The following is a 25,223-nucleotide window of genomic DNA, read 5'->3' on the forward strand; positions in this document are numbered from 1 at the left end:
GATGCATTGACATTCATGATTTAGTAGATTAACCTACGGTGTATGAAAAACTAAATCTGCAATTATAATTCCTGCAAAATAATGTTCTCAAGGCTTCAGCTAGTTTAACCCAAATATTCTCTTAGTGCTTGTTCCATAATCTTGAAAATTAGACTTCAACCAAGTTCTTACAAAATTCATTAAATTTTATATAGTTAATTTATTTTATCTACAATGGTGTGACAGTACGCTATGTTTTTAAATCTCTTTAGTTTCTCACCAAAAATTGAAATAAAGATTTTTTTTTGGCTTTTATACAAGAATTCATCATATTTAATGGTTTAGAGAAAATCATTAATGGATAACAAATATAAATGCACTTCTTCAAAGATATTTCACAAAAGTACCTATCTAAATGGCCCGGTCTACCTCGTGGAGCACATATCTAATGCACAAGATAGAAAAGAGCTCACTACGGTATATCTAATTTCTATTCATTCTCGGATGTTTTATAATTAGCGTTATCTTCTTCGCGTCTCAGCATATATACCGTAAATATGAACAGACTTTCTGAAGGGTTGCTACTTCAAAAGGATAAAGGGTCACTCTCATTTTTTATATATTTTATTCAGTTACAACCTAAAAAAATTTGCAAAATAATCATTTTAAAACAAAGCTTTGGTATGGAATAGCAACATTAATCTTGAGAAGTATGGTAAGGTAAACATACAAAGATAGTTTTGTTTGCATGTTATAGTATTTGTTGCAGGATTAACAACGTTAAGCAATAATATCACCATAATAACGAATCAGAGTGAAAGTTACTCCTACAACCTAAATTTCTTCGCAAAATAATCTTTCAAGTAATTTTTTATAAAACCTCTGTATGTACAAGCATTGTTATCCAGACCCAAATTTGTACCCAGGATTGTATTATCCTAACTAATTTCATACTGTGTAATAATTTTCTCTCAGAGCCATTGTATTTCACTTCTGTAGATAGTCTTAAAACATTACACCAAGTTTTTACTGAACTCGTGACCCTGCCGGCCTCTGCTGTGAATACTCCAAATTTACATCTAGTTTAGATGTTTTGTTGTTACTATCTGCTTTCTGTCATGGTTTTATTGTTAAACTTTTATATTTGATAGCTAAACAGCAACTGACTAGCAACATAAATGAGACAAGTGAGTAAAAGCATAATTACATAATAATTATATAATGGCTACATAATAAATGAGTGGGTAAATATGAACAATGAGTCTGAATGGCTATATACGAATGTTTATATGTACAATGTCAACAACTACTACATATTCAACATTTATTAAAAGGAGAGACACAAACCTAGACTTCCGCATTTTATGCGCTTTGCATTAGATCCGTCGTATTGGGCTAAATACTGCTAATGCATAAAATAAACAGTTTATTGTTGCAATCAAATACACAAAAAATTCACATAAATTTGCAAAAATATTGGTAACATCCATCTACAGTAGATATATATTACATGTATATTACATTATATACGTGTAATATATATATTACATGATAGTACATTACATGTGAAATTAATGGGAACAGTATTACGCTTAGCTTAGGCCATTTCAAACATTACACTTTCCATATAAAATGTCACATTGCCCTTCAGTGAAAAACTTGCACGATTCGCTTACGTCTGTCGTTACAGGAAGATGTTTAAACTCATCGCCTCCTGCATCTTCACACATCATTAGTATATTAGTACATAGATCAGCTGCAGATTATCTTCCTCTGCACTTACCAATTGCATTCACCTTGGTCAGGCTGTTTCTTATGATTTACTGAAAGTGGAACCTGCATAGAACTTTTATTGCTGATACATGTAAAGAACAGCGATAACTAGTTACTTGCTTGGTTAACAGAGTATCCAAGTATTTGTCACCGTCACCATCACAACATGTATAATGATGTATGTACACCACCCTGGCAACATCAAAAAGCGATATTTGCCTAAAAATAAGTGAAAGAGATCCATCCACATCTAACCTATGTGCTGTAGTCATTGGCAGTTTTAAACGCTTGTTCTTTTTGTCCTATCTTTGACCCTTCGCCATTGATTCGACAGTAGAGTGACAGCCTGGTTGTCGTATGCAATGTTGCAGTTCTTTTCAATTTTGAAGTCATACAAACCTCTGCCAGTCTTCTCAAGAGCGTTTTCAGTGAACAGCCTGTAAATCTATCTCGGCAAACTGATCCAATAGTAAATGATCCACTCCTAAGGATTTATCATAAAAAAGGTCTAATAAGTAAATGATTAGCGCAGCACATACTTTGTGATTACAGTGCGATTACGGTGTGATTACAGTGCGATTACGGTGTGATTACAGTCTGAGAGTCTCATCAGCTCCCTCAGCTTGTTTGCTTTTCTGTCCTTAACACACAGCAAAGTTGTGAAGAAATCTATCTGCACCAAATAGGTTAGCCTAGGTCTTGAAGCCTCATGGACAGGGTTCTTTTAACATATTGTCTTAGTTGCTTTTGTTTTCCATCGAATGGTACCATGAATTTGCCTATTGAACAATGCTCAGCAGACGAGACTGTTAAAAAGTTATTACGAATGTGTTTGCATGTCATAGTATTCTGGGTTCTTCAAATTCTTGTAATTTATGTTTAATAAAACTTTTTGGTGCGAGTCGAACGAACCTTAGAAGTTCAGTTCAGAAGTTAAATTGTCAAATTGATTTATTAAAGACACCAACACACTAAGAAACAATTTATGAACATCTTAAACAATTTAAACACATTTATGAATGAACACATCAGTTTCCAAGTATATTGCGATATAAAACAGCTAGAACAAAACTAAAATCACCATGTGATAAGGCTTGCTGAGTCATTTTTCTATTCTTGACAGGTACATAATTTTAACACATTGATTGCACTTAAAACAATTAGTTGTTGTAGGAACAACAGCTATTATTAGGTAAGCTAGGAGTTATAATGTCCGATACGTCATTTATAACACATATAAGACTGCAAAAAATTACCAAAACATTTCTAGGCAATGCAATTGCTAACATAAAATATGACTAAAGGCTTGCTACTATATAAAACTGTAATAAATTAAAAACTCACCTTTGAAAAGACTAAAATAGTTTTGGGTGAAATTACTGCGTTTTCTGAAAGCATGACTGAAATTAATTTGAATAAGCAGGATATGCAGGAAGCTTGTTGGCCAATAAACTTTGATGATAGAAGAGTGGTGCACTGAAAATAGCCAAACCAACTCCTTCTCTCTTTCCTTCTCTCTCCCTCTCTCTCTCTCCTTCTCTCTCCCCCTCCCTCTTTTTCCCTCTCTCTCTCCCAGACTTTTTAAAGTCTCCCATCATTTAGTGATTTCTACTACTTCCTCCTCATCTAGTCTTTAATGCATTTTTCCCGCTAGGCCTTCTCGAATCTTGCTGTCTTTTAGCTTTCCGAAATTTAACTTCTAAGCTAGTTTCAGAGAGGTTTCCCATGTTTCTTTTGCAGTTTGACTGTTATTATAGAGCACACCCAGTTGTAGTCTGTACAGTAGTCGGCACTTCTGTAAACATCGGTGTTCAAAACAATCTCTCCGGTCTACTTGTTTTGTGATCACATGGTCTAATAGGTGCCAATGCTTGAAACATGAATGCATCCAAGTGTTATGACGATCCTTGTGTTTGAAGGTGGTGTTGATGATGAGATTATGCTCTGAGCAGAAAGCAAGTAGAAGTTTATCTTTAGAATTACATTTCGTAGTCCCGATAACTCCCGATAACTCCTTGCCAGCTCTGATGATCACATCTAACTCTTGCATTAAAGTCACCTGCAATGAGAAACATATCTGTGCGAGGGATGGTTTTCATCACACGTTTCAACTGATTGTAAGAGTCTTTTTTGGTTTTTATCTATCATAGTAGGAGCAAAGACGCTTAGAATAAACAATTGTGAATTTTTTCCACTCTAGTAGTGGCAGACGCAGAGTCATGATCTTGTCACTTAATGTGATTGGGCCTTGTTCTATTTTCTTGACTATGTAATTTTTGATGGCGAAGCCAACTCCAGCCTCTGCTTGTTCATGCTCTTCTCTGCCACTCTAGTAGAACGTGTAGCCACATTCCACTAAACTCTCTGAGAGTGCTAGATGGATCTCGAATAGCGCTGCAATATCAACCTAGTATCTCTGAAGTTGTTTTGCCACCATTGCAGTTTGTCGCTCTGGTCGATTTGAGAGATCTCTATCAAGAAGTGTCCTTACATTCCACTGCAAGTTTCAGAATGGATCAAGTGACTTTTTGTTGAGTGTTTTATTTCGTTCTGACAGTATTCCCAGATCCACCCCTGAGCTTAGAGCTGGTGGTGCCGGTTTAGTCGCTGGCAGTCCGACCCATGGTGCAGGTTGTATCAGTCTTCATGATTATCCGATAGCATGTAGGCTAGCCTACGGTCTAGTCTGCCTGACTAAACATAAACTACATACTCTAAACTATGCATATACTCTACTATACATATCACCTTAAATAAAGAAATGCACACCAAATAATAACTGAAATATACCTACTGTGTGGCCTACAACGAGCTAATAATGAAATGTACACACTACTTACATTACAACCAGCTAATAATGAAATGTATACAAAGTATATGCTATAAACAGTCCATAATGAAATTTATACACATAGCAGGAGTAGATACTGAGCCAAAACAACTAGGATTAATTAAGGTATAACAAAATAGCTTGGCAGGTTTTGAGGGCGTTGTCTATTCTAAAAAATAGAAGCTGGCTCGTGAGTAAGCAACTCCTGCTCATTGTTCATTTTCCAAGGCTTCGGTTAAAAAGGTTGCTTAATTCGTCTACGCTTGAATACGTAGTTGGGGAAAATATAAAATGTAAGCTACGGGTATTTTCAAACAATTGTTGCCTTTGTTTATTGCCGACATGTGAATCTTCACGCAGTCTCGTATTTCTTCGCGTAACGCTGCAGAAACTTGAACTAAAAATTGTAAGCGAGTCACATGAAACATTTTGTATCAAACCATAGCCAATAAAAAGTTACCAAGAAGCGTGCCAGTGACCTATATTTATATTTTAGATAAACGAAATCCTGTTATTGACCTATATACAAAGGTTTTGCATTTTTCAAACTGTGTCATCGTTGCTGATTGATAGTATCCGTTGATGTAGTTAGTGGAGAGAAGCGGAGAGACTGTTCCGCTGCGCTGATTTTCATTTATTCGTTAAATAGTGATATGAGTGACGGCTTATTTAAAGCTGTTGTCAATCTTATTTTGTAAAATGATGTCTGGTTTAAAGGGTAGTCAAGCATGCCTACTAAGCGTGGAAGAAGTCACAGAGGTCCTACAAACAGATTTAAAGAACGGCCTCTCTTTTGTAGAGGTATTTACTGTTTGTCATGAACTAAATTTTACATATATAGAATTGACACCAATTTTTAAAACTAATCGACACGGTTTAACCTTATATTGCTTCGATTTCAGTCAGATCTTATTTGAAGTAGTTCTTTCGTGTAGGTAAACTATGGCCGTACAGGCATGCAATAAATTGTTTCTTGATACAAAAGCTTGGTCGTTGTTGGATAGCATAAAAGATGGATGGTCTGCATTGTGATTTTTTGGCTGGCAATCAAGAATATATTCAGCCTGTAATGACTACTACAAAGTATTATATATTTATTCTGCGACTATATTATGTTGTGAGCACATAAAGAACATTGCAGCTTCAAAACTCATAAACCCAATTTTTATTTTCATTGCCTGAGTTGCTGTTATGTTTATTTTAGTTATAATTAAGACTGCTAGGTAGTTTAGCTACTTTCAGTTTTGCTATCATGGCAAAACGGTAACCACAGAGTTAATTGAACAACAATAATTCCTAACCACAGAGGTGCTAGAACTGACCTACCATGTTGCTCATGGCACTGAACAAACAGTTTGATTATAATAGTTGTTAACATCCTTTTTAAGTATCTGGAATACACCCAACTGAACGCTTCATAATTTTCTTTTGTTTTTCTAAAATTTATTTTAGCAATACACAAAGCTTTGTTAAGTTTTTACTTGTGTATTGTTACCCATCTATTATAATAAGGAAGCTAGATTAACTTGTATCAAAAGATTTACAACAATGTAATTGTGGCTCAGTTTAACTTTGTTAAGGTGTTTAAACTTTGTTGGCAGCTTTTAATTTGCCAACTTTATTTGTCTTCAATAAACATTGTATTAAAAAGTTTATAACTAAAAGTTTTAGTAACTCTCATGTAAATTGTTTCTATCCGACATTATTGCTTGGTTGTGATATAGAATGAAACAATCTATGTATTTGCATTTAGTTATGTATTCCTCGCTGCTATTGTCTGGTCAGATCAGACAGCTAGTCTCAATACCGGCAGGTGACAAAGAGACAAAAGGACCATGGACATAATGACTTTAAGATAGAGGAAGAGGAGACTTTGATACGTAGATACTTGGAGCAGTTTAAAGAGCCTATGATTCTCCTTCTACTAGCCTCAGCTTTCGTCTCCATCTTCATGAAGCAGTTTGATGATGCCATTAGCATCACCGTGGCGATATTGATAGTTGTCACAGTTGCCTTCATACAAGAATATAGGTTAGTTTCATGGTATAAAACTGCTGGTAGGTACCAGCTGAGCTAATTTGCTTTAATGTTATTGAGTAGCAAGAGATGAAAGTAAATTTACTTTCTATTGCTTCTTGCAGTCTTGTGTGTCAATTCTCTATGACACATCAGAAACACAATTTCATGGTGGAAGTGAATATCCTCAATTTCACAGCAAACAAGCTTTGTTTCAATTAAAACATTATGAACAAGATTCATACTCTGTTATAGTTATCATCATCATCATAACAGTTTTTACAGCTCCTATAATTATTGCCAATGCTATCTATACACAGTTGAACCAATAACCGAATGTTGAACAGGCATAGCAACATTCGATTAGCTTGCAGTGCTCCGTAGCATTTGTGATCAGCAGTCTTACAACCAATTAGCCAATTAGGGTGAAAAGTGACACATTGAGCAGCTGTATCCAGAGCTCATTCATTAAAGATACAAAGGCTTCTTTTGTGAGATATATATAGAGTTTTATATATATATATACATACATATATATATATAAAAGTATTTGGGTTAAGTTTATTCAATTTATTACTACAACCATTGGTTTCATACAGCCAGCGAGCTTGCTGCAATCGTCAGACCTGACGACTGCAGCTAGCTCGCTGGCTGTATGAAACCAATGGTTGTAGCAATAAATTGAATAAACTTTACCCAAATACTTTCATGTATTTTAGCTCTATTTTATATTGAGCACTCTTAGTGTACATATATGAAACAAAGTATACATATGTATATATATATATATGTATATATATATATATACATATATATTCACCTAGTATATATATACTAGGTGAATATATATATACATATATATTCACCTAGTATATATATACTAGGTGAATATATATATACATATATATTCACATATATATATATACATATATATATGTATATATATATATATATACATATATATTCACCTAGTATATATATACTAGGTGAATATATATATACATATATATTCACCTAGTATATGGTGAATGTGAATACCTAGGTGAATGTCCGGCGTTGCCCAGGTAATAGTTTTTGCACAGAAAAGTTATTTTTGTTTATCATATAATGACAGCTACCATTCTAACTTTCAAGCTTCATATCATGAGAAAAGTGTTTTAAGCAGGTCAAATAAATTAAGAAACAAATTAAAATGACTATAAAAGTGTTTAAATGTAAATCTGAAATAATTAACAAGTAATAGCTAAATTAAGTCTGTTTTGCTACGATTGCAATAAAAGATAATTTGGTAATGATACAATTAATATGAACTGAGAAAATAAAAATCCTGAATATGTTGAAGTAATAATAACGATTTGTGCATAGAAGTGTGTGTGTATAAAAAAAGGTTACTGTTCCAGCAGAAGCTATTCATCAAAACTTTGAATACGACGATACTGGTACCTCTAGATACTGGTGCAAATGTAAAAATGAGATATCAGACTGTCTGTGTCTGACCGAGCGGAGAGAGAATGTAGAGGCTATTTCTACTCAAGATAATACAATTGTTCGCGTAAAAAGTATTTGCCTTTACCGATTTAGCAACCGAACCTTAGGAAAAACTGTAAATAGAAGTTCATGAAAACAAGAAAAGGCATCGTGTTTCATAGAGTTCATAGAGTTTCAATTATTACGTCATTTAGTGTGTGCAATCAATAAATGAGTATACGGTGTGTGATAAGAGTGATAGGATCATAAGAACAGCGTAGCTTGGTGGTTAAATGTACGGTTCGAAACTTGCGGATGCGATCTTCGTTAGTTTAAATCTAGCAGAATGCGAGCTTTTATTTCAAAGATTTTAATAGCTATAACTGGACATACCAAATTACACAATTTCACACAAGCTTTGAAATTTATATATATACTAGCGGTGCTACCCGGTGTTGCCCGGGTATTAAAAATCAGCTTATAAACAGTGAGAGGTAATGAGAATTGCCTGCCACTTGCTATTAGCCTGACACATTGTTGATGGATAATTTGAGTAAGCTTACTAATAAGAGCTACTCCTCTCAGTGACGCTACGCCATGACTGTCTCGGGACCGAAAGCAGCAGCCTATTTGCTCCGATATAGCTACATGTATCGCCTAGAGAATCTATCAAGTTCGTGTGTTTTAGTTAGTAAGGCAGTCGGACTGGCGAACGGGAGGTTCCGAGATCAAATCTTCTGTTTACGGATTCTTTATTCCAAAATTTGAATAGCTATAGCTGGACATATACAACGACGACAAATTCTGAGAAATATTTATATGGATATATTTGTAGAGAATTAGATATAATAGTACTTATCTTGGCTAGCTACTGGCAGTTTCGGGTTTGCAAAGTTATCTGGCTGTAGTCTCAACCAGTAGTTTAGACTACAGCCTTATAAACACATGAATTTCATCATAGAGCATTTACATTTCTTGACTTGACAGCATTTTAATGAAGCCATTTTCCAGTTTGTCACACAAATGATTTTTGAGGATGTTTGTTTTTCATACTTGTCTGACTACAGCTGCTTACTGTCTGACTACAGCTGCTTACTGTCTGACTACAGCTGCTTACTGTCTGACTACAGCTGCTTACTGTCTGACTACAGTTGTTTACTGTCTGACTACAGCTGCTTACTGTCTGACTACAGCTGCTTACTGTCTGACTACAGCTGCTATTGTCTGACTACAGCTGCTTACTGTCTGACTACAGCTGTTTACTGTCTGACTACAGCTGCTTACTGTCTGACTACAGCTGCTTACTGTCTGACTACAGCTGCTTACTTTCTGACTACAGCTGCTTACTGTCTGACTACAGCTGTTTACTGTCTGACTACAGCTGCTTACTGTCTGACTACAGCTGCTTACTGTCTGACTACAGCTGCTTACTGTCTGACTACAGCTGCTTACTGTCTGACTACAGCTGCTTACTTTCTGACTACAGCTGCTTACTGTCTGACTACAGCTGCTTACTTTCTGACTACAGCTGCGTACTGTCTGACTACAGCTTCTTACTGTCTGACTACAGCTGCTTACTGTCTGACTACAGCTGCGTACTGTCTGACTACAGCTTCTTACTGTCTGACTACAGCTGCTTACTGTCTGACTACAGCTGCTATTGTCTGACTACAGCTGCTTACTGTCTGACTACAGCTGCTTACTGTCCGACTACAGCTGCTTACTGTCCGACTACAGCTGCTTACTGTCCGACTACAGCTGCTTACTGTCCGACTACAGCTGCTTACTGCGCCATTACTATTAATTAATGAAACGCTAATTTAAAACCTATAATGTGTATTTTTCATTGAATTTTATAAAACTTTTTGTTTTTATGTTATTGCTGTTAAAACTACTAAATTTTGTGAATAGACATAAATCTAGCTAATGTTTGTAATGCTGAGAAATCTAACGAAACTTTTTTTAAAAGGTTTTTAATATTTGGTAGGAGTGGAATTATTTTGCGTAGATTGAGTCTAGTTACAGCATATATTTCAGCAGCACTAAAAGTCCTCAAGGCGTCGGATAAATACGTCAATTTATAACCCTATTGTATCATTCTGTTTTTACATTCATTTTGATAAAAACATGAAAACATCTAACTTGTATACTTTGGTAATTTCTATTGCTGAAGCCATAAAAGTTCCATTTGACTGCATTGAATTTTGATAAAAGGTTTCTAGGATTTATATTTTTAAATAAAAAACTACAATAAAGAAGACAACATATGGCTTATGTATTTTAGTTTCATGAAAATTTGTATTGCAGTTTATAAGAATATAGCACAAGACTGAGATTATTGTGGCAGTTAAAAATATTTCATTCATGCATCAGGCGTTTTTTGTATGCATAAGATATTTTTGGCTCTCGTGTCTTTTTTCATCAAACACCCAGCTAATAGTCTGCAACTGTACGAAGTAACACCGTGGCCATACCAGACACATACTAACTCAATATTTCTGCAGGTCTGAACAGTCTCTTCAGGAGCTCAAGAAGCTGGTGCCTCCCAAGTGTCACTGTATTCGCGAAGGCAAGCTTGAGACATTTTTGGCCCGAGAACTTGTTCCTGGTGACATCGTTACAGTTGGTGTGGGTGACCGCGTGCCCGCCGATGTTAGGCTTTTTGAGGTACTTATTTGTGAAGCAACTGTTTGTTTGAATAATCTATTTACCGCTTTACAATATCGCGGCTGGCACTTGAGTAAGCTGGTACCAGTCTTCGCAGTACCCGTAGCTCCATGCTGGCTCTCTCAACCACATCGGTGTGTTTTGAGGACTCTAACTGTTGATGGTATGTTGGTCTGCGCTGCTAGTCATACTGGTGCTATTTGATTAGGCTAAGGCTTCCGCTGGAATCTTATGAGTCTATCTTTTCCAAGTCTTCCAGGCGGAGGAGACATTTCTCAGTGTGTTCCTGTTCGTGCATCTCATCAGCAACTTCCACTAAGTGACACCTATAATTAATGCCAAGGTTACTGATTTGCATAAGAAGTAAATTGTTTTCCCTCCTTGACCTGTCTCTGTATGATTGATTTGTTGTAGTCCGTAGATCTAAGTGTAGACGAATCAAGCTTTACAGGAGAACCAAAGCCTGCTCGCAAGGCACCCGCAGTATGTTACTCAAGCGCTCATATTTCGGACAGACAGAATCTGGCCTACATGGGCTCTCTCGTTCGCTGTGGCAGCGGCCGAGGCATCGTGACTGGCACTGGAGAGGACTCGGAGTTTGGAGAGATATTTAAGGTAGAAGAGATATTAGCTAGTCACTACGAGTCACTCTCCTTGTGAGCTATCTACCAGCCTTAGATTATCTCCTCCGTCTTGTAATCTGATGGAGCTAAGTAGATAGAGAGCATATATTATTATTGATGGCGGATCTTTGTAAAATATGACCAATACTGGCAGCTCTTTAAGGGTGAAGGTTCTTTCTAAAGTGAGTATGTGTTTGAGCTCATTAAAATTTGGTCCAATTCGTGTTATCTATAAGTAGGGAAACTGCTAATCGCTGCAATGACAATCAAATGTTTGCATAGCAGCAACATTGGAATTTTATCATTCTATGTCGACTTGGCACCAGATGGAGATTAGCACCAGTCCAGTGATGAGCCTGCAGATCTTTTGTGCTAGAATAGGTGCGGGTGACTTTGATCAAAGATTAGCACTGTTTCAACGATTCGCAGCGATGGTATAGTAGGAAAGGGTCACTTTCATATGCTTTATAGCTGGTTTCTTATGCGAATTGTACTGTTACGCTTGCTGAACAGCCTTCTCCCTATTAAACTATGTACAGCCATCAGCCACACATTCAGAGATTCAATTCATTCTATCGAGATGATGCTGTACCGATGAGTCTTGCAAATGCATTAGTTAATTGTATTTGCTCAGAGGGTTGACTCATGTTGCCTACCAGGCTTAAGGTCATTATCCGAGTATGTTAGTAGTTTCTCAATTCACTTTAAACTTTATGATTATTGCTCATCTTTAATGCGTCTGTAAGGTGTCAGCCATTTTTGTAAGATGTCGGCCATTTCTGTAAGGTGTCAGCCATTTCTGTAAGGTGTCAGCCATTTCTGTAAGGTGTCGGCCATTTCTGTAAGGTGTCAGCCATTTCTGTAAGGTGTCGGCCATTTCTGTAAAGTGTCAGCCATTTCTGTAAGGTGTCAGCCATTTCTGTTACTCTACCTAAAACTGTCTCTCAGCTTCCCTGATAAAGCATCGAACTCGTAGCACACACTTTGTTTGTCATGTTAACCGTTGAGGTCTTGTCTAGATTTGCTATATACTAGTTAGCAGTTTACTCCGTTCAGCTGTTACTCAGCTAGTCTTCTGCTGGTATCTTTAGACTTCTCTGCTATTTCTGAGAGTATCTGTCTGTTTCCTGACCTCAATTCTGCCTTTAACCGTTATAACTTATAAGCGCAGCAAAGAATATAAAGCGTCCTGTGGTGTGGAGATATGGTTGCCTCTTACTCTTTGCATCATGTTACGCATACCTTATTCTATCTATAAAAGTTGTTGTATATTTGTCTAGGCATTCAGTTCTTTTGCAACCAACCAGGAGATTCACAACAGCAAAAATACGTTTCATACGGAAACATGTTTCCTCATTTCAACCAGTCTTGTTTCACATTAAGGCAGGTCGTCAGAAGTTTCAGCCAATTTCCTTGCAGGTTATCATCACAGAAGGCTATTAGCCTAGTTGTTTTGTAGGGGTTAATATATAGATAAGGGCTACTAATAGGCAATACATCTGCCACTGTTACCTAAACTATGCCATAAATCATACAACATTTCGTAATTTCGAAATTCTTGCGAGGTAAGACATTCACCAAACATTCACGTAAATTTTTCAAATTTATTTAAAAGCCAACACATTCTGTTGCAGCTGTCTTGCATTTCTGATGATACAGTCATAGTACCTTCGCAGTGCATAATATGTACTTAATTAGAAAACTAGTAGTTGTCCTCTGCTTTTCCTTGCATTGAAAGTAGACAACTCCATGTAAATATAATTTTTAGTAAAAGCTGGGGTGATTACTGCCGATTTCCTTTTTATATTTTAATTAAAAACAGCACTAATATCATAATCAAACAAGGTTTTGTAAATTTCCTATATTGGTGTTCGATATAGATAAAAAAACATTGTGTTTTGTAGATGATGCAAGCTGAAGAATCACCTAAAACTCCCCTTCAAGTCAATATGGATAGTCTGGGCAAGCAGCTCTCCTTCTATTCTTTATGCATTATTGGTCTTATAGTAGTGCTAGGCTGGTTCCAGGGGCGACCCATTGTTGAGATGTTCACAATTGGTGAGTCAGCAACCTTTGACATCTGGTGATGACTCATGGCCTAATTTCATGAGCTCATCTAGCGGAATGCCCGGGTATTAAAAATCAGCTTAAAAACAATGAAGGTATTGCGAGTTGCTTGCTACTTGCTATTAGCCCAACACATTACCAATGGCTAATTTGAGTAAGCTTACTAGTAAGAGTAGCCTGTCTTGACAAACTGTTGTTTTTGCGGAGTTGTCCCCCGTTGAACGGAATGAGCAAAACAACAGCTTGTCACAATACGCACTGCACCTGATGCATCAGCTGCACTGAAAGGGAGTTGTTCTCTTCCGTCTATGCGGCTTGGCTGCGATGTTATGTCGGTCGCTCTATTGGTAATCATAACGGATTTAGCCCAAAACTTCCATGTAGACAAAGTTAAGATATTAACATTAACATATCTTTACACTGCAACTGAGGTTGTAAAAATTCATACTGTAATCGCCTGATTTGGCTAATATTGAGCTTCTGTAGCAGAGGCAACTGAATTTCAGCATCCATATAACTTATCTATTTATAATCTAATTAACTGAAAACAATGAATGAGCCAACAATGAAATTGAATTTAGTTTATAACAAATAAAACTGACTGATACAAAAATACAACTAAAATTGACTGAGCGCACAAATAACAACATGTTTAGTTGCTGTTGTTGCTTAACTTCTTAAATTTTACTAAAGCTTACCGCAGAGACTGGTCTCTGGTTAAACGTTTTTATCTTTTTTTTTCTACATAAATTTTTGGGCTAAATCCGTTGATTACCAAAGGAACGACTGACATAACATTGCAGCCAAGCCACGTAGATGAAAGAGAACAACTCCCTTTCAGTGCAGCTGATGCATCAGGTGCAGCGCGTATTGTGACAAGCTATTGTTTTTTCTCGCTCCACTCGACGGGGGGGGGGGGGGGGGGGGGGGGGGGAAACTCCGCAAAAACAACAGTTATTCAAGACAGGCTATAATAAGAGTTAACTACAAGGCATTTGACTGGCGAGTGAGAGGTTCCGGGATCAAATCTTCTGCGATATGGATTCTTCAGTCCGATATTTTAATAGTCATTGCTGGACACACCGAATTACAAAATCATTGAGTAACACACAAACTTTGAGATTTATATGAATAGATTAGCACCATTCTAAACTACAAATAAAAATTTTCTATTGTAGAATTACTAATCTTTAAGATGGAATATGTTATTATTATAGAAAAAAATTAATAGTTATATTTGTTATTATAATGTTATTTACCTTTAAACATTTAAGTGAAACGTGCATACCCATCAATTTCCATAGCGTGTGTAGTATAGCCTTTGATTGGCCTACCTTTGTCTCTAGGTAAATAGTATATTACTAGTTTCATCTATCTAGTGGTTAGTTCCTTTACTTAGTATTGTACTGTCATACTATCATATTAGCAGCGGAGTTGTCAGCTCACTGCAAGGACATGTCTTGCAGCTCTCAAGTCTACATTTCAAGGGGATGATTAGTTCAAAGACCCCTTAATCATATTAGGAGTAATGTTTTTTGGAAGAATTAGTTTACTTCACAGCATGCACGCGCACTAGGAACTGTATTTATGTATTTTTACTATGTTCATAGAAGATTGTTTATGATTATCCAATATTATGAGGTACGAATCCTGATCATACATAATGCCAAGGCTTTCTTACTAAATTTCTTTAGTTGCGCATAGCAAAATAATTTATGAGTGATAAGCGCAGCATTTCGAAAATTGGTAACTTCTAAAACTTGTCCAATTTTTATTGCTTTTCTGCAAATAAAGTGCAGGGGAAAAAGCTAAACTAATGAATTTTAGGCAAAATCTGTAAATATGAAAGCTGTTCGATTTTTTGCAATATAGCCTTACAGGAAATTACACTAAACTATAAAATTACACTAAATTACATTTTGTCTTAAATTTAAAAATAAAAAAGTTGTTCGATTTGTCGACGAGTCTTGATATGTATTTTATGTTGGGCTATTTAGAGACGGCTTCTGCTCTCAAAACTCTTGTGAAAACTGTAAGACAAGTTAGGATATTGATTCACTTATTTAAAATAGCCATTGTTGTGAGATTTTTGTTACGTTTGCCATCGACTAATAAAATTAATTGTGAGACAGTCTATGGTAATAGCGGTGTAATAAGTTTTTTTAAAATCGAAGAGGCGTGATTAAAGTGGTCATGCATTACTATTATGAAATGGAAAATTGTGCAAATGAAATAATCAATCAGTCCCTGCTTATTGATGCTCCCCTAAAACAAATTATTTCAACCCGTATCGCGAGTGATATCACCGATGCCGCCAGGCTGATTTGCCAAATGCAGGCGTCATTGCCATTTTTATCATTGATGATTTAAAACTGCAAAATGGCACACAAAATCACCTAGTGCTATTATAAATACTTGTACAAGTTTATTGCAGAGGAAGTACATGTTTACTTTTGTAATCAAACTCGACAGCGCAATCTCCCACTCATTATTATGCCTACATATTTTTGTCATTTAAATTGCTCACGTTACATCTGTTTAACTGAAGCAGACTCTTTGAAGTGTTGACGTAATGCTGATACGGGAACTCGCGGTCACTCTTCGCAAGATATGCCCCCCCCCCCCCCCCCCCGGCTTCTGTTTGCATAGTTGGCTCTCCCCATATTTCTTATCCTTCTCTTTGTTACTATTTCAATATTTGAGTGTTAAGAGCCTGCTCATTAGTGACACAGCACTTTGTATGCTTTTGCAGCTTATGCAAAACAACATGCTTTACCCAAAGTTACACTAGGTGATGAAATTGGGACTGGTTCACATCTGAACACTTTGGTATATGTATACTGGTTAGAGTGAGCTCTGCCCGATCCCGGGTTATCTCTTATTGTAATTGTATTCTATACAATGCCTTGCGGATTTTCCTTCATTTATCTCAGCTGCTGTCCTTTTTTCTGTTGGTAATTTCTTACTGACCTTTTGCTGACCCTCTCATTGTAGGCGTGAGTTTAGCGGTGGCAGCCATTCCGGAGGGCCTTCCTATAGTCGTCACTGTCACGCTCGCACTTGGTGTGATGAGAATGGCTAAGAGGAAGACCATCGTCAAGAAGTTGCCCGCTGTAGAAACTCTCGGTTTGTTCTTCTGCCATTATTCACGCAACAGAAGTCTGACCTGCCATTAGAGTCAGCTAGTCTGCTTTCTGGGGTCAAGGCTTTTTTGCCAATTAACAACATGTAGCATTAACACAATTGGATGATTTCATTATAACGATAGGAAAGTTAATAATCACAATGCCTCATTTCCAGCCAGTTAGGAAAAGGCTCTTTGTAGCTATATTTGCAAGGGTCAAATAACTCCTCATTGTGTCAAATGTGCAAAGTTTATTTGAAAAATATCTCAAATGTTATATAATCTAGTTATATTGAGAGCATTATTTTTGTTCTAAAGCCGACCGAAAAATTGTTAGACCGGAAAATGGTCACTACGTAAATGGCAATACGATATTTTGAATATTTTGTTGTTTCCATGGTGGTTGACCAGCTGTTGCTGTTTTCGCTCTGATATTGATTGTAATGCTTGCTGTTTTTACAATGATGGTCAGGTAATTACATGTACGTCTATTTAGTCTTGCGTCTAAAACAGTCCTACTTCTCATGACTAGCCAATGATGTCCATTGTAGTTGTATAATCATGTGCTGCAGGCTGCGTGAACGTGATCTGTTGTGACAAGACCGGGACACTCACAAGAAATGAGATGACGGTAGTTGATATCATCACCTCAGACAACGAGCACATATCTCTCACTCAGCCTTCCCAATATTCAATGAATGGTCATGTATGTATATATTGGTATCTCTAAAATGGAGTGCTTTTTCTTAGATGCGGGTCGCTGTGTCTGCCAGCACTTATCTCGTAAGCTCTCAAGGTCGGAGCATATTAACAACAGCACAATTTATCAATTTTATTTTGTTAACATCGTGTCTGAGTTAATAGCATGTCTGGGTTAACATTGCCTCTGAGTTAAAACCGTGTGTGAGTTAAAACCGTGTGTGAATTAACATTGTGTTTGAGTTAACAGCGTGTCTGAGTTAACATTTTGTGAATGTGATTGTTGAAATAATGTGCTAAAGCATTAAAAGTAGATGCCTAATTTGAAGAGAAAAGCGAATAGTTGCAACTCACTTGCTATTTAACGGTTTGTAGGCATTTCTATCTAATTGTCTCTTATTGCAGCACAGCTTTGCATGGTCTTATCTAATTATCTAAAGGTACCAAAAGCTTACTATGTCTGCAAAGTGCATCATACAAATTTCACTAAAATTAGAGTAAGATAATTGTCTAAATTCATGCTTTTTTCATCAATGAGTACGCGCTAAGCCAACAAAAGTGCTCATGGTATATGATTAAATATTATGTCATTATATACAGTTTTGTAATTTCAAGGAATCTCTGTCGGTCCTACTGGTTGATGTGGCTACAATTAGTAGTAGTAGTATTAGTAGTAGACAGCTAGTAATAGATAAGTGGTACTAGTAGTAGACAGTTAGTAGTAGATAGGTGGTACTAATAGTAGACAGTTAGTAGTGGATATGTGGTACTAGTAGTAGACAATTGTGACCTCTCATGTAAAAATCAGCCAAAATGAGGGATATTGAGCTTTTGAGTTAGTAACACAGCCAGATGCAGAATTTTGTGGAGAATTTTGAATTTTTTGAATTTTTGAAGCATTTTGAAGCATTTTTGAAGCATTTTGAATTTTTGAGTTAGCTTGAGTTGTTCATGAGATATTGCAAATTTTCGGAAGGCACGTCAGCCAAAACTCTCAAAATCTGAATCGGAGGAAATCACGAATAAAAACGAGACGCACAGAAATAGGTTGTTTACGTTAGGTTCTCCTTGGATACGGCCATTTGTATTTCACTGACTGAGGTGAAACTTGGTCTATGGGGTAAGTAAGCATGCTGAAACAGCTGGTGTACACTAATTTAAGGTCAGGACAACAGAAGACTGGTAAACCCTGCTCTCAAATTGAACAAAAAAACTGGACATTTTTACGCATCCATACTTTACACTAACCGCACATTAGGAATAAAATGAGAAGCTCCTAGGTATATCACCACTAACTGATAGGCTTCAGGATTTAACATCACATCTGCAATCCGTACTGAGGTTTATTTTGCCAAAACAGTGAGTCTGGAAAACACAAGGGGTATCAGACCCAAACCACGATTACATTCCTACTCACCTCTGACTCAGAAAAAGGCTAAAATTCATGCCATGGTCACGTTTTACGTCTTTTACCACGAGGCTTCGGGCAAACTAAATCTTCAGTGCCAGGACGGCAAAATTCACGAATGTTAGTATACAAGTATTCTTGGCGGTCATAGTCAAAACCTTCAGATTTTATCACATTTGGCAGTCCATTGATACTTTCAAGTCTTACATCATACATCACGGCAGGGGAGTCTAAATACGTCTGAACTTTTACTTTTCCTAAACAAAACAAAAGCATAGCTGTGCATCAAAGTGACCCTGGTAGCATGGTTAGCAAACAGTACACAAAACAATCTATGAGAATAACCTGTCATCGTATCGGGGTAAGCTTGGCTGAATGAAAACTTGTGAAAGCTCTTAATTCCAGTAATCTTTTTAGCGCTGTGGAAGTATGAGGCCCAGTCATAGACGGGTACAATTTGCTCACCACTCTGTGAGCCGAAAAGCAGCACCAAATTAGGCCGAGCAGACTTCTCCACTACCTAAAAGTATCAACCATGTATCTCCAGGCTACAAGTTCTTCTCCCAATATGGTGTGAACAAGAATTAAGAACAGTCCCATAATTATACTCACCTGCACCAAATCATCCGATGATGAAACCATTGTTCGTCGGTAGGTCTTTTTTACGGCACCGAAAAGAGCATCGCAAGCAAACTTTGTGTGGCCCGCAACCAAGACGTTCATTTCCACCTCTGCATGCAGATTCTGCTGACATCTCCAAGCCAAGTAAAACATCATAAAATAGTTTTTATTCTGTCCACTAAAAAGATAAAGGGAGCTGTGATAATTATAGGAGTCTGGCTCAGTTGAGAGTATTGCCCTCCAATGGAGAGGTCTCAGGGGCACACTGAGTGAGATGAGAAAAATCATTACTGGAAGCTTAACAAGAAGTCAAGCTAAAGAAAAAGAGCACTTCTACCAACCAGCAGTTGTCAATATGAAGAATAAGCTTTTTCTCTCCCAGGCCATAATGTTCCAAAAAGTGATGTATGTATGAAATAACAGCGTTGGCTCCCTTAGTGGTCAGTGATGCCTCGTCCATTAGATAGTTGACTTGTTGTGGCACAGACTCATTGCAGACTCCAAACAAGCCACACTTTCTTGGGGTTTTAAAATAGATTGGACTCGGTTGCTGGGATCATTAGGGTAGTGGACCTGCAAAATGCATGAAAGAAAAAATTATAATTACTGAATGGGGGAGAGGGTACTCTTTATCAAAGATTCTGCAGGGCATCACAGTGGGCTCAAGAAAGAAAGCTGTGAAAAGCGACATGTATGTGAGTACATTGGTATGTGCGACAAACGCTAATCCCAGCAATTAGCCACTAACCGTGTTCTTAAAAAGCACATAATACACTCCACACCACAGGAAAATCATAATGAGAAAGCAATACTGGCATTATTAAAAGCATAATCTCCCATATAGCTACACATGTGCACACAAAGTGGTAGGATAAACTCACAAATGATTGTAGAGGCTGAAAAAGAAGGTATTACACTTGTATGAGGACCACGTACTAAGGGAACTCAAAAAAAGTGACATCAAGGATGGACTACTATCTAACAAGACTACATACTTGCTGAGCAAAATCAAAACTGTAGTGAGTGGTTGCTAGACCAGACAATGGTTGGTTGCACCCTAGAACTTTGTTAGCAGGAAGTTGACTCTTACAGTCTCGCAAGAACTGATTCATGTATTCTCGAGCAGCCTTGGCATGGCGCAAATAGTCAGAATGATCTTGCAGTAACTTTAGCTTCTCCTCATCAGTGTATGTCTCAATCTCTCTCCTTCAATATTTTGAACTGAGGTTTTTAGAGTGTCAACTGGGCAAGGTGATTTTGGAATCCTTACCTAGAAATGTAAGTGTTGTTTCGATGGCATGTCCAGCAGAGATCTGTACTGGGCTTGGAGATCAAGAGGAATGGAAAAACTTCCAACCACACCTTGCGGAATATGGTGATACCACGGGCTACTACACCATCCTCAGTACATGCATTTGTATAGTCATCGTGCAAGGAAGCTATAGCAAGACAACTGGGCAGGACTTTGACTTCCTCTTTTTTGAAACCTAAAACAGAATTACTATCCACTTTATTCTTACAGTCAGCTACATGTGCAGACAAGATAAAATTGTCCGTAGACTGGATGGGAAAAGCCAACATAGATTGGTTACCTACCTGGAACACGACTTGGTAGAGCCAGAGCATTAGCCACCGCTGTGTTATTGAGAAAGTCAACAATCCTCTGAGATTCTTCCAGTGACATGGACCTAGGAGCACCACTTTTGTAAAAGAAGTCTCTTGGAGTCGCACCAGGATTCGACTCATATGCTGCTTTCAGTACCTTGAATCTACTGCTCTTGATAGAATTTACAAAGGGAAAATTCCCTGCACCCAACGGTGTCTGAAAAAAACAACCATAATGGAACGTATTTTGATTGGGAAAATCTAAAGAATGAGCTAATGAGGTGATCAGCAACGGATTCTGACTCTGACACACCTTTACAAGTAATAGTCTTAGTGGCCTAGTGATCATGTGACCAAGGGATTGATTGCTCATGCCATAGGGTTAATGTCAGCAGGCAAAAAATAAACACACAAGCATTGACACATTGAATAAGTCATGTAGCAACTGGCAATCAATTATGAGTGAAGACACACCTAACTCAGGTCAGTGAGTACGACTGATCACTGAGTCATGTGTTCTATGATGTAATTTTATGCGACTCAGGGAGGTATACACTGGGCCAACAACTAGTAGGCTACTACACCCATACTATTACCACCAAAAATAAACAGGGGAGATCAGAAAAAAATCAATAAGACTCACCATGATATCTAAAGTTGCATCTTGCCCTTTTTCTGATCTTCTCCTTATGCTTGAAAGGTTTTGCGGTGTTCCCATCATCCACACAAGTAAAAATTCGGCCCATAATAACCAAATCTAACTCTGTCTTTGACATTCCTTTATTAAAAGTCAGCTGACTGGAAATCAGAGTTCTGTCAAACTTGTTGATGCAGTCACACTTGCAACTGAAGCTAATAAGTTCATCAGACACCACAGGATGAGTTGGTAAGCTGGCAGCTGGTGATTCGGAATAATTAACCGGAGTACTATATGAGTGTGTAACAGTTAATCCTTCGGTAGGTTCAATATCGTCATTTTCATCATCAATAAATTCGGGCATCTGAGCTTGCAGGTCATCAGTAACATGAAAATCTGGATCTCTAGACATTGTTTCTCCATATTCGGCATCAATTTCATCGAGCAATGCGCCAAGTTCCTCAGATAAATCCCGATTAAGAAAGTTTTTCGAAGTTTTAAAATCTCCACGAGTCACCATTTTGATGACGTCACGATTGCATAGCAACCGCAACGATTGCAAAATTTTGGCATAAGGAGCCAATAAACTCACTTTTTGATTACAGAAATAAATTCCTCACACTCTAATTGGTTTAGGGTAAAAAAATAAACAAAATAGCCATGTGCTCCTCAATAAACGTAATGCAAACTTCGAAGCTCCATTAGTAACAATAGCGAATGCCGACTTTTGGTCGATTTCACGCGAGAGGTCACAATTAGTAGTAGAGATGTGGTACTATTAGTAGACAGTCAGTAGATAGGTGGTACTAGCAGTGGACAGCTAGTAGTAGATTCTCAGGATTTTACCAAGTTGGAGTAGCTAAACATGAAAATCTTATTAAAGTGAGACGGTATGAAAAGCTTTGACAATTTAATCTTTCTTTTTCACCTCACAAGTATGTCAATTTTTATTGCTGCTATAATATTTCATATTTCACAATAATTGTGTTGTAGCCTCTGGACAAACACTCTACCAACCAGACTCTTGTCAAACTCATGACAGTTGCTACGCTCTGTAATAATGCTCAACTTGTTGATGGGATCCTTCATGGCAACCCGAGTGAATGTGCCCTTCTCTCTGCTTCAAAAAACTTAGGCTTTCTCTACCTCCGCCAAAATTACAGAAGATTAGAGGAAATTCCCTTCTCGTCTGAATCTAAATGGATGACAACCAAATCTGTAGATATTCATTCAAATGTCATATTCTGTCTGAAGGGAGCTTTAGAGCGGGTGCTTGCTCGCTGCGATTCATTTTTGTACTATGGCAGTCAGTCATCGCTGGATTCTGAAGCCCAACAGCGTATTTTAGCGCAAGCATCATCTTTCGGCGAGAAGGGCCTTCGGGTTCTTGCCTTGGCCTACAGCTTGGATGGTAGAAAATACACATATGTTGGTTTGGTGGGTATAGTTGACCCCCCAAGGCAAGGTGTCTCTCAAGCTATAGAATCACTTCATGACTGTGGGGTGAGTCTGAAGATGATTACTGGTGACTCAAAAGAGACGGCAGTTGCCATTGCTCAACAGCTTAATATATACCAAAAAGGGGATCTTGCTCTGTCTGGCTTTGATCTTGATACCATGGAAAAGAAAGAATTGAGTAACATTGTCCATAGGGTTGCAGTATTTTATCGCACGAGCCCGAAACATAAAACGGAAATTGTCAAGTCACTACGAGATGCTAGTTTAGTTGTTGGGATGACAGGAGACGGAGTGAACGATGCGATCGCTTTAAAGACGTCCGACATTGGCATAGCAATGGGGAAATCTGGTACGGATGTAAGTAAGGAGGCTGCAGACATGATACTTGTTGATGATCAGTTTAGTTCACTGATCGCCGCTATAGAGGAGGGCAGAGGAATTTTCTATAACATCCGGAACTTTGTGAGGTTCCAGCTGAGCACAAGCATCGCTGCACTCAGTCTTATCGCCCTTTCGACTCTCTTTGGAATGCCCAACCCACTTAACGCCATGCAGATATTATGGATAAATATTCTTATGGACGGGCCACCCGCGCAGAGTTTAGGAGTCGAGCCCGTTGACCATGATGTTATTCGACTTCCACCTCGCAAAGTCAAGGAACATATCATTACACCATCTCTCATTCTCAACACACTAGTCTCCGCTTTTATTATTGTTGCTGGCACACTCTTTGTGTTCTGGAACGAGCTCAGTGACAATAAAATAACTCCTCGGGATACTACTATGACTTTCACCTGTTTTGTATTTTTCGATATGTTTAATGCTATGACCTGTCGATCGCAAACTAAAACAGTCTACCAAATAGGACTACTTTCTAATAGAATGTTTCTTGTGTCAGTTGGAGGCTCATTAATTGGTCAACTGCTGGTTATATATTTTCCTCTTTTGCAAGCGGTCTTTCAAACTGAGGCTTTAACGTGCTTCGACCTTGTGTTTCTTTTGTGTTTGACTTCATCGGTTTTTGTTGTCTCTGAAATGCGAAAGGTACTTTTTCCTTCCACAAATCATACAGTTTCACAAGGTCTTATCTCTGACAGTATGGTTTAGCTCCGCTGCAGAGTAAACTTTTTTTCTTCCGTCGCCCACCTCATCATGGTTTCTATTTCCTTTCATTTGCATATTTATTGTCAACATAATATTTTTACAGAAGGGTTGTTCCGTTTTCTAGTCAGTTGTAACGATGCTTACATAAGGAGCCCTTTTAATGCTGTGATCTTATGAGTTCTGTGTCGGCAATTCTCGTGTTATAAGAATTGCTGAAACTTCATCCTTGTGATCTTTAGAAATACTTGAATTTACCAAACCTTTATTTAAATAAAGCCATATTTTTTTAGAAAGACGAACGTAAATTGTAGTGCAAAAATCTTGTGCATATAAAGTAGTGTAGTTGTAGTTATATAATATAGTTGTTAAGTTGAAATAGCTAATAAAGGGAATTAGCTCAAATTGTCTTACAAACTTTATACTGTTATGCATGGATTGCTCTAAAAAGAATATAGTAAAAGTAAATTTATACAATTTGCTGTCGTCATGGAATGCTAAAAAAATTTCAGGAAAATTATTATAATTTTATAATTACATCTTGTAAGTAAAATATTTCCAGCTATCATTTTGCAAAAAATATTGCCAGTTTTTATAAGAGAGTTTAAAGTGCAGACCCTTGAACCATCAGTTTGGTAAGTTGTGGGCTTCATTCTAAAGCCAAGCTCGTAGATCAGTGCTCATCAGGCTTGAAGCAAGCATATGAGCGCACAGCACCCGTAGCCAGTATGCCCATCGAGCCACGCACCACATATGTAAAACACATCTGGGCATAAACCAAGCCACTTGTTACCACACTGTATTGTATTCTTGCAAGCGTAGGCCCAAACGAAGCCATACCACTATGCCACAGCTAGATAGCATATGCCACTAGATAGCATATGCCTGACATCAATAATAGTCAACTACCACAGAATGCTGGCCGACAGGAGTGACCTGCCAATAGCTGTCACCGAGCTGAATCTAATCACAGGAGCCCGAGACTGCACTCACTATTTTTATTAGCCAGCCTCCAAGAGCAAATTTTGTTGGACTTAGACTTCTTTATTTAAATAAATAAGCACAATTTCAAATAGTCAATATTTTCCGAAGTCACTGAAATGAGCAATTTGGTTCCGCTATTTATGCAGCGAATGAATGATACCCGT

General features: G+C 37.6%; 1 protein-coding gene across 1 annotated transcript; it reads left to right on the top strand.

Moving 5' to 3' along the window:
* The first annotated feature begins 3,769 nt into the window (after positions 1–3,769).
* LOC137394854 (calcium-transporting ATPase type 2C member 1-like) lies at positions 3,770–24,371 on the top strand. Its single transcript, XM_068081625.1, has 9 exons — positions 3,770–3,869; positions 5,300–5,383; positions 6,396–6,613; positions 10,570–10,732; positions 11,147–11,347; positions 13,260–13,413; positions 16,417–16,548; positions 17,119–17,252; positions 22,510–24,371. The coding sequence occupies exons 1-9, from the start codon at positions 3,780–3,782 to the stop codon at positions 24,079–24,081; spliced, it is 2,748 nt and encodes a 915-aa protein (XP_067937726.1). The 5' UTR covers positions 3,770–3,779; the 3' UTR covers positions 24,082–24,371.
* Positions 24,372–25,223: the final 852 nt, after the last annotated feature.

The sequence above is a fragment of the Watersipora subatra genome, chromosome 4 (assembly GCF_963576615.1).
Source record: "Watersipora subatra chromosome 4, tzWatSuba1.1, whole genome shotgun sequence".
Classification (NCBI taxonomy): domain Eukaryota; kingdom Metazoa; phylum Bryozoa; class Gymnolaemata; order Cheilostomatida; family Watersiporidae; genus Watersipora; species Watersipora subatra.

What these genes read in the sequence shown, in the direction of transcription:
- LOC137394854 (XM_068081625.1), top strand. Translation starts at nt 3,780, where the DNA reads ATGATCACATCTAACTCTTGCATTAAAGTCACCTGCAATGAGAAACAT. An exon ending in AGTTTGGAGAGATATTTAAG is followed by an intron (nt 11,348 to 13,259) that starts GTAGAAGAGATA and finishes TGTGTTTTGTAG; the next exon opens with ATGATGCAAGCTGAAGAATC. An exon ending in TGTTGAGATGTTCACAATTG is followed by an intron (nt 13,414 to 16,416) that starts GTGAGTCAGCAA and finishes CTCTCATTGTAG; the next exon opens with GCGTGAGTTTAGCGGTGGCA.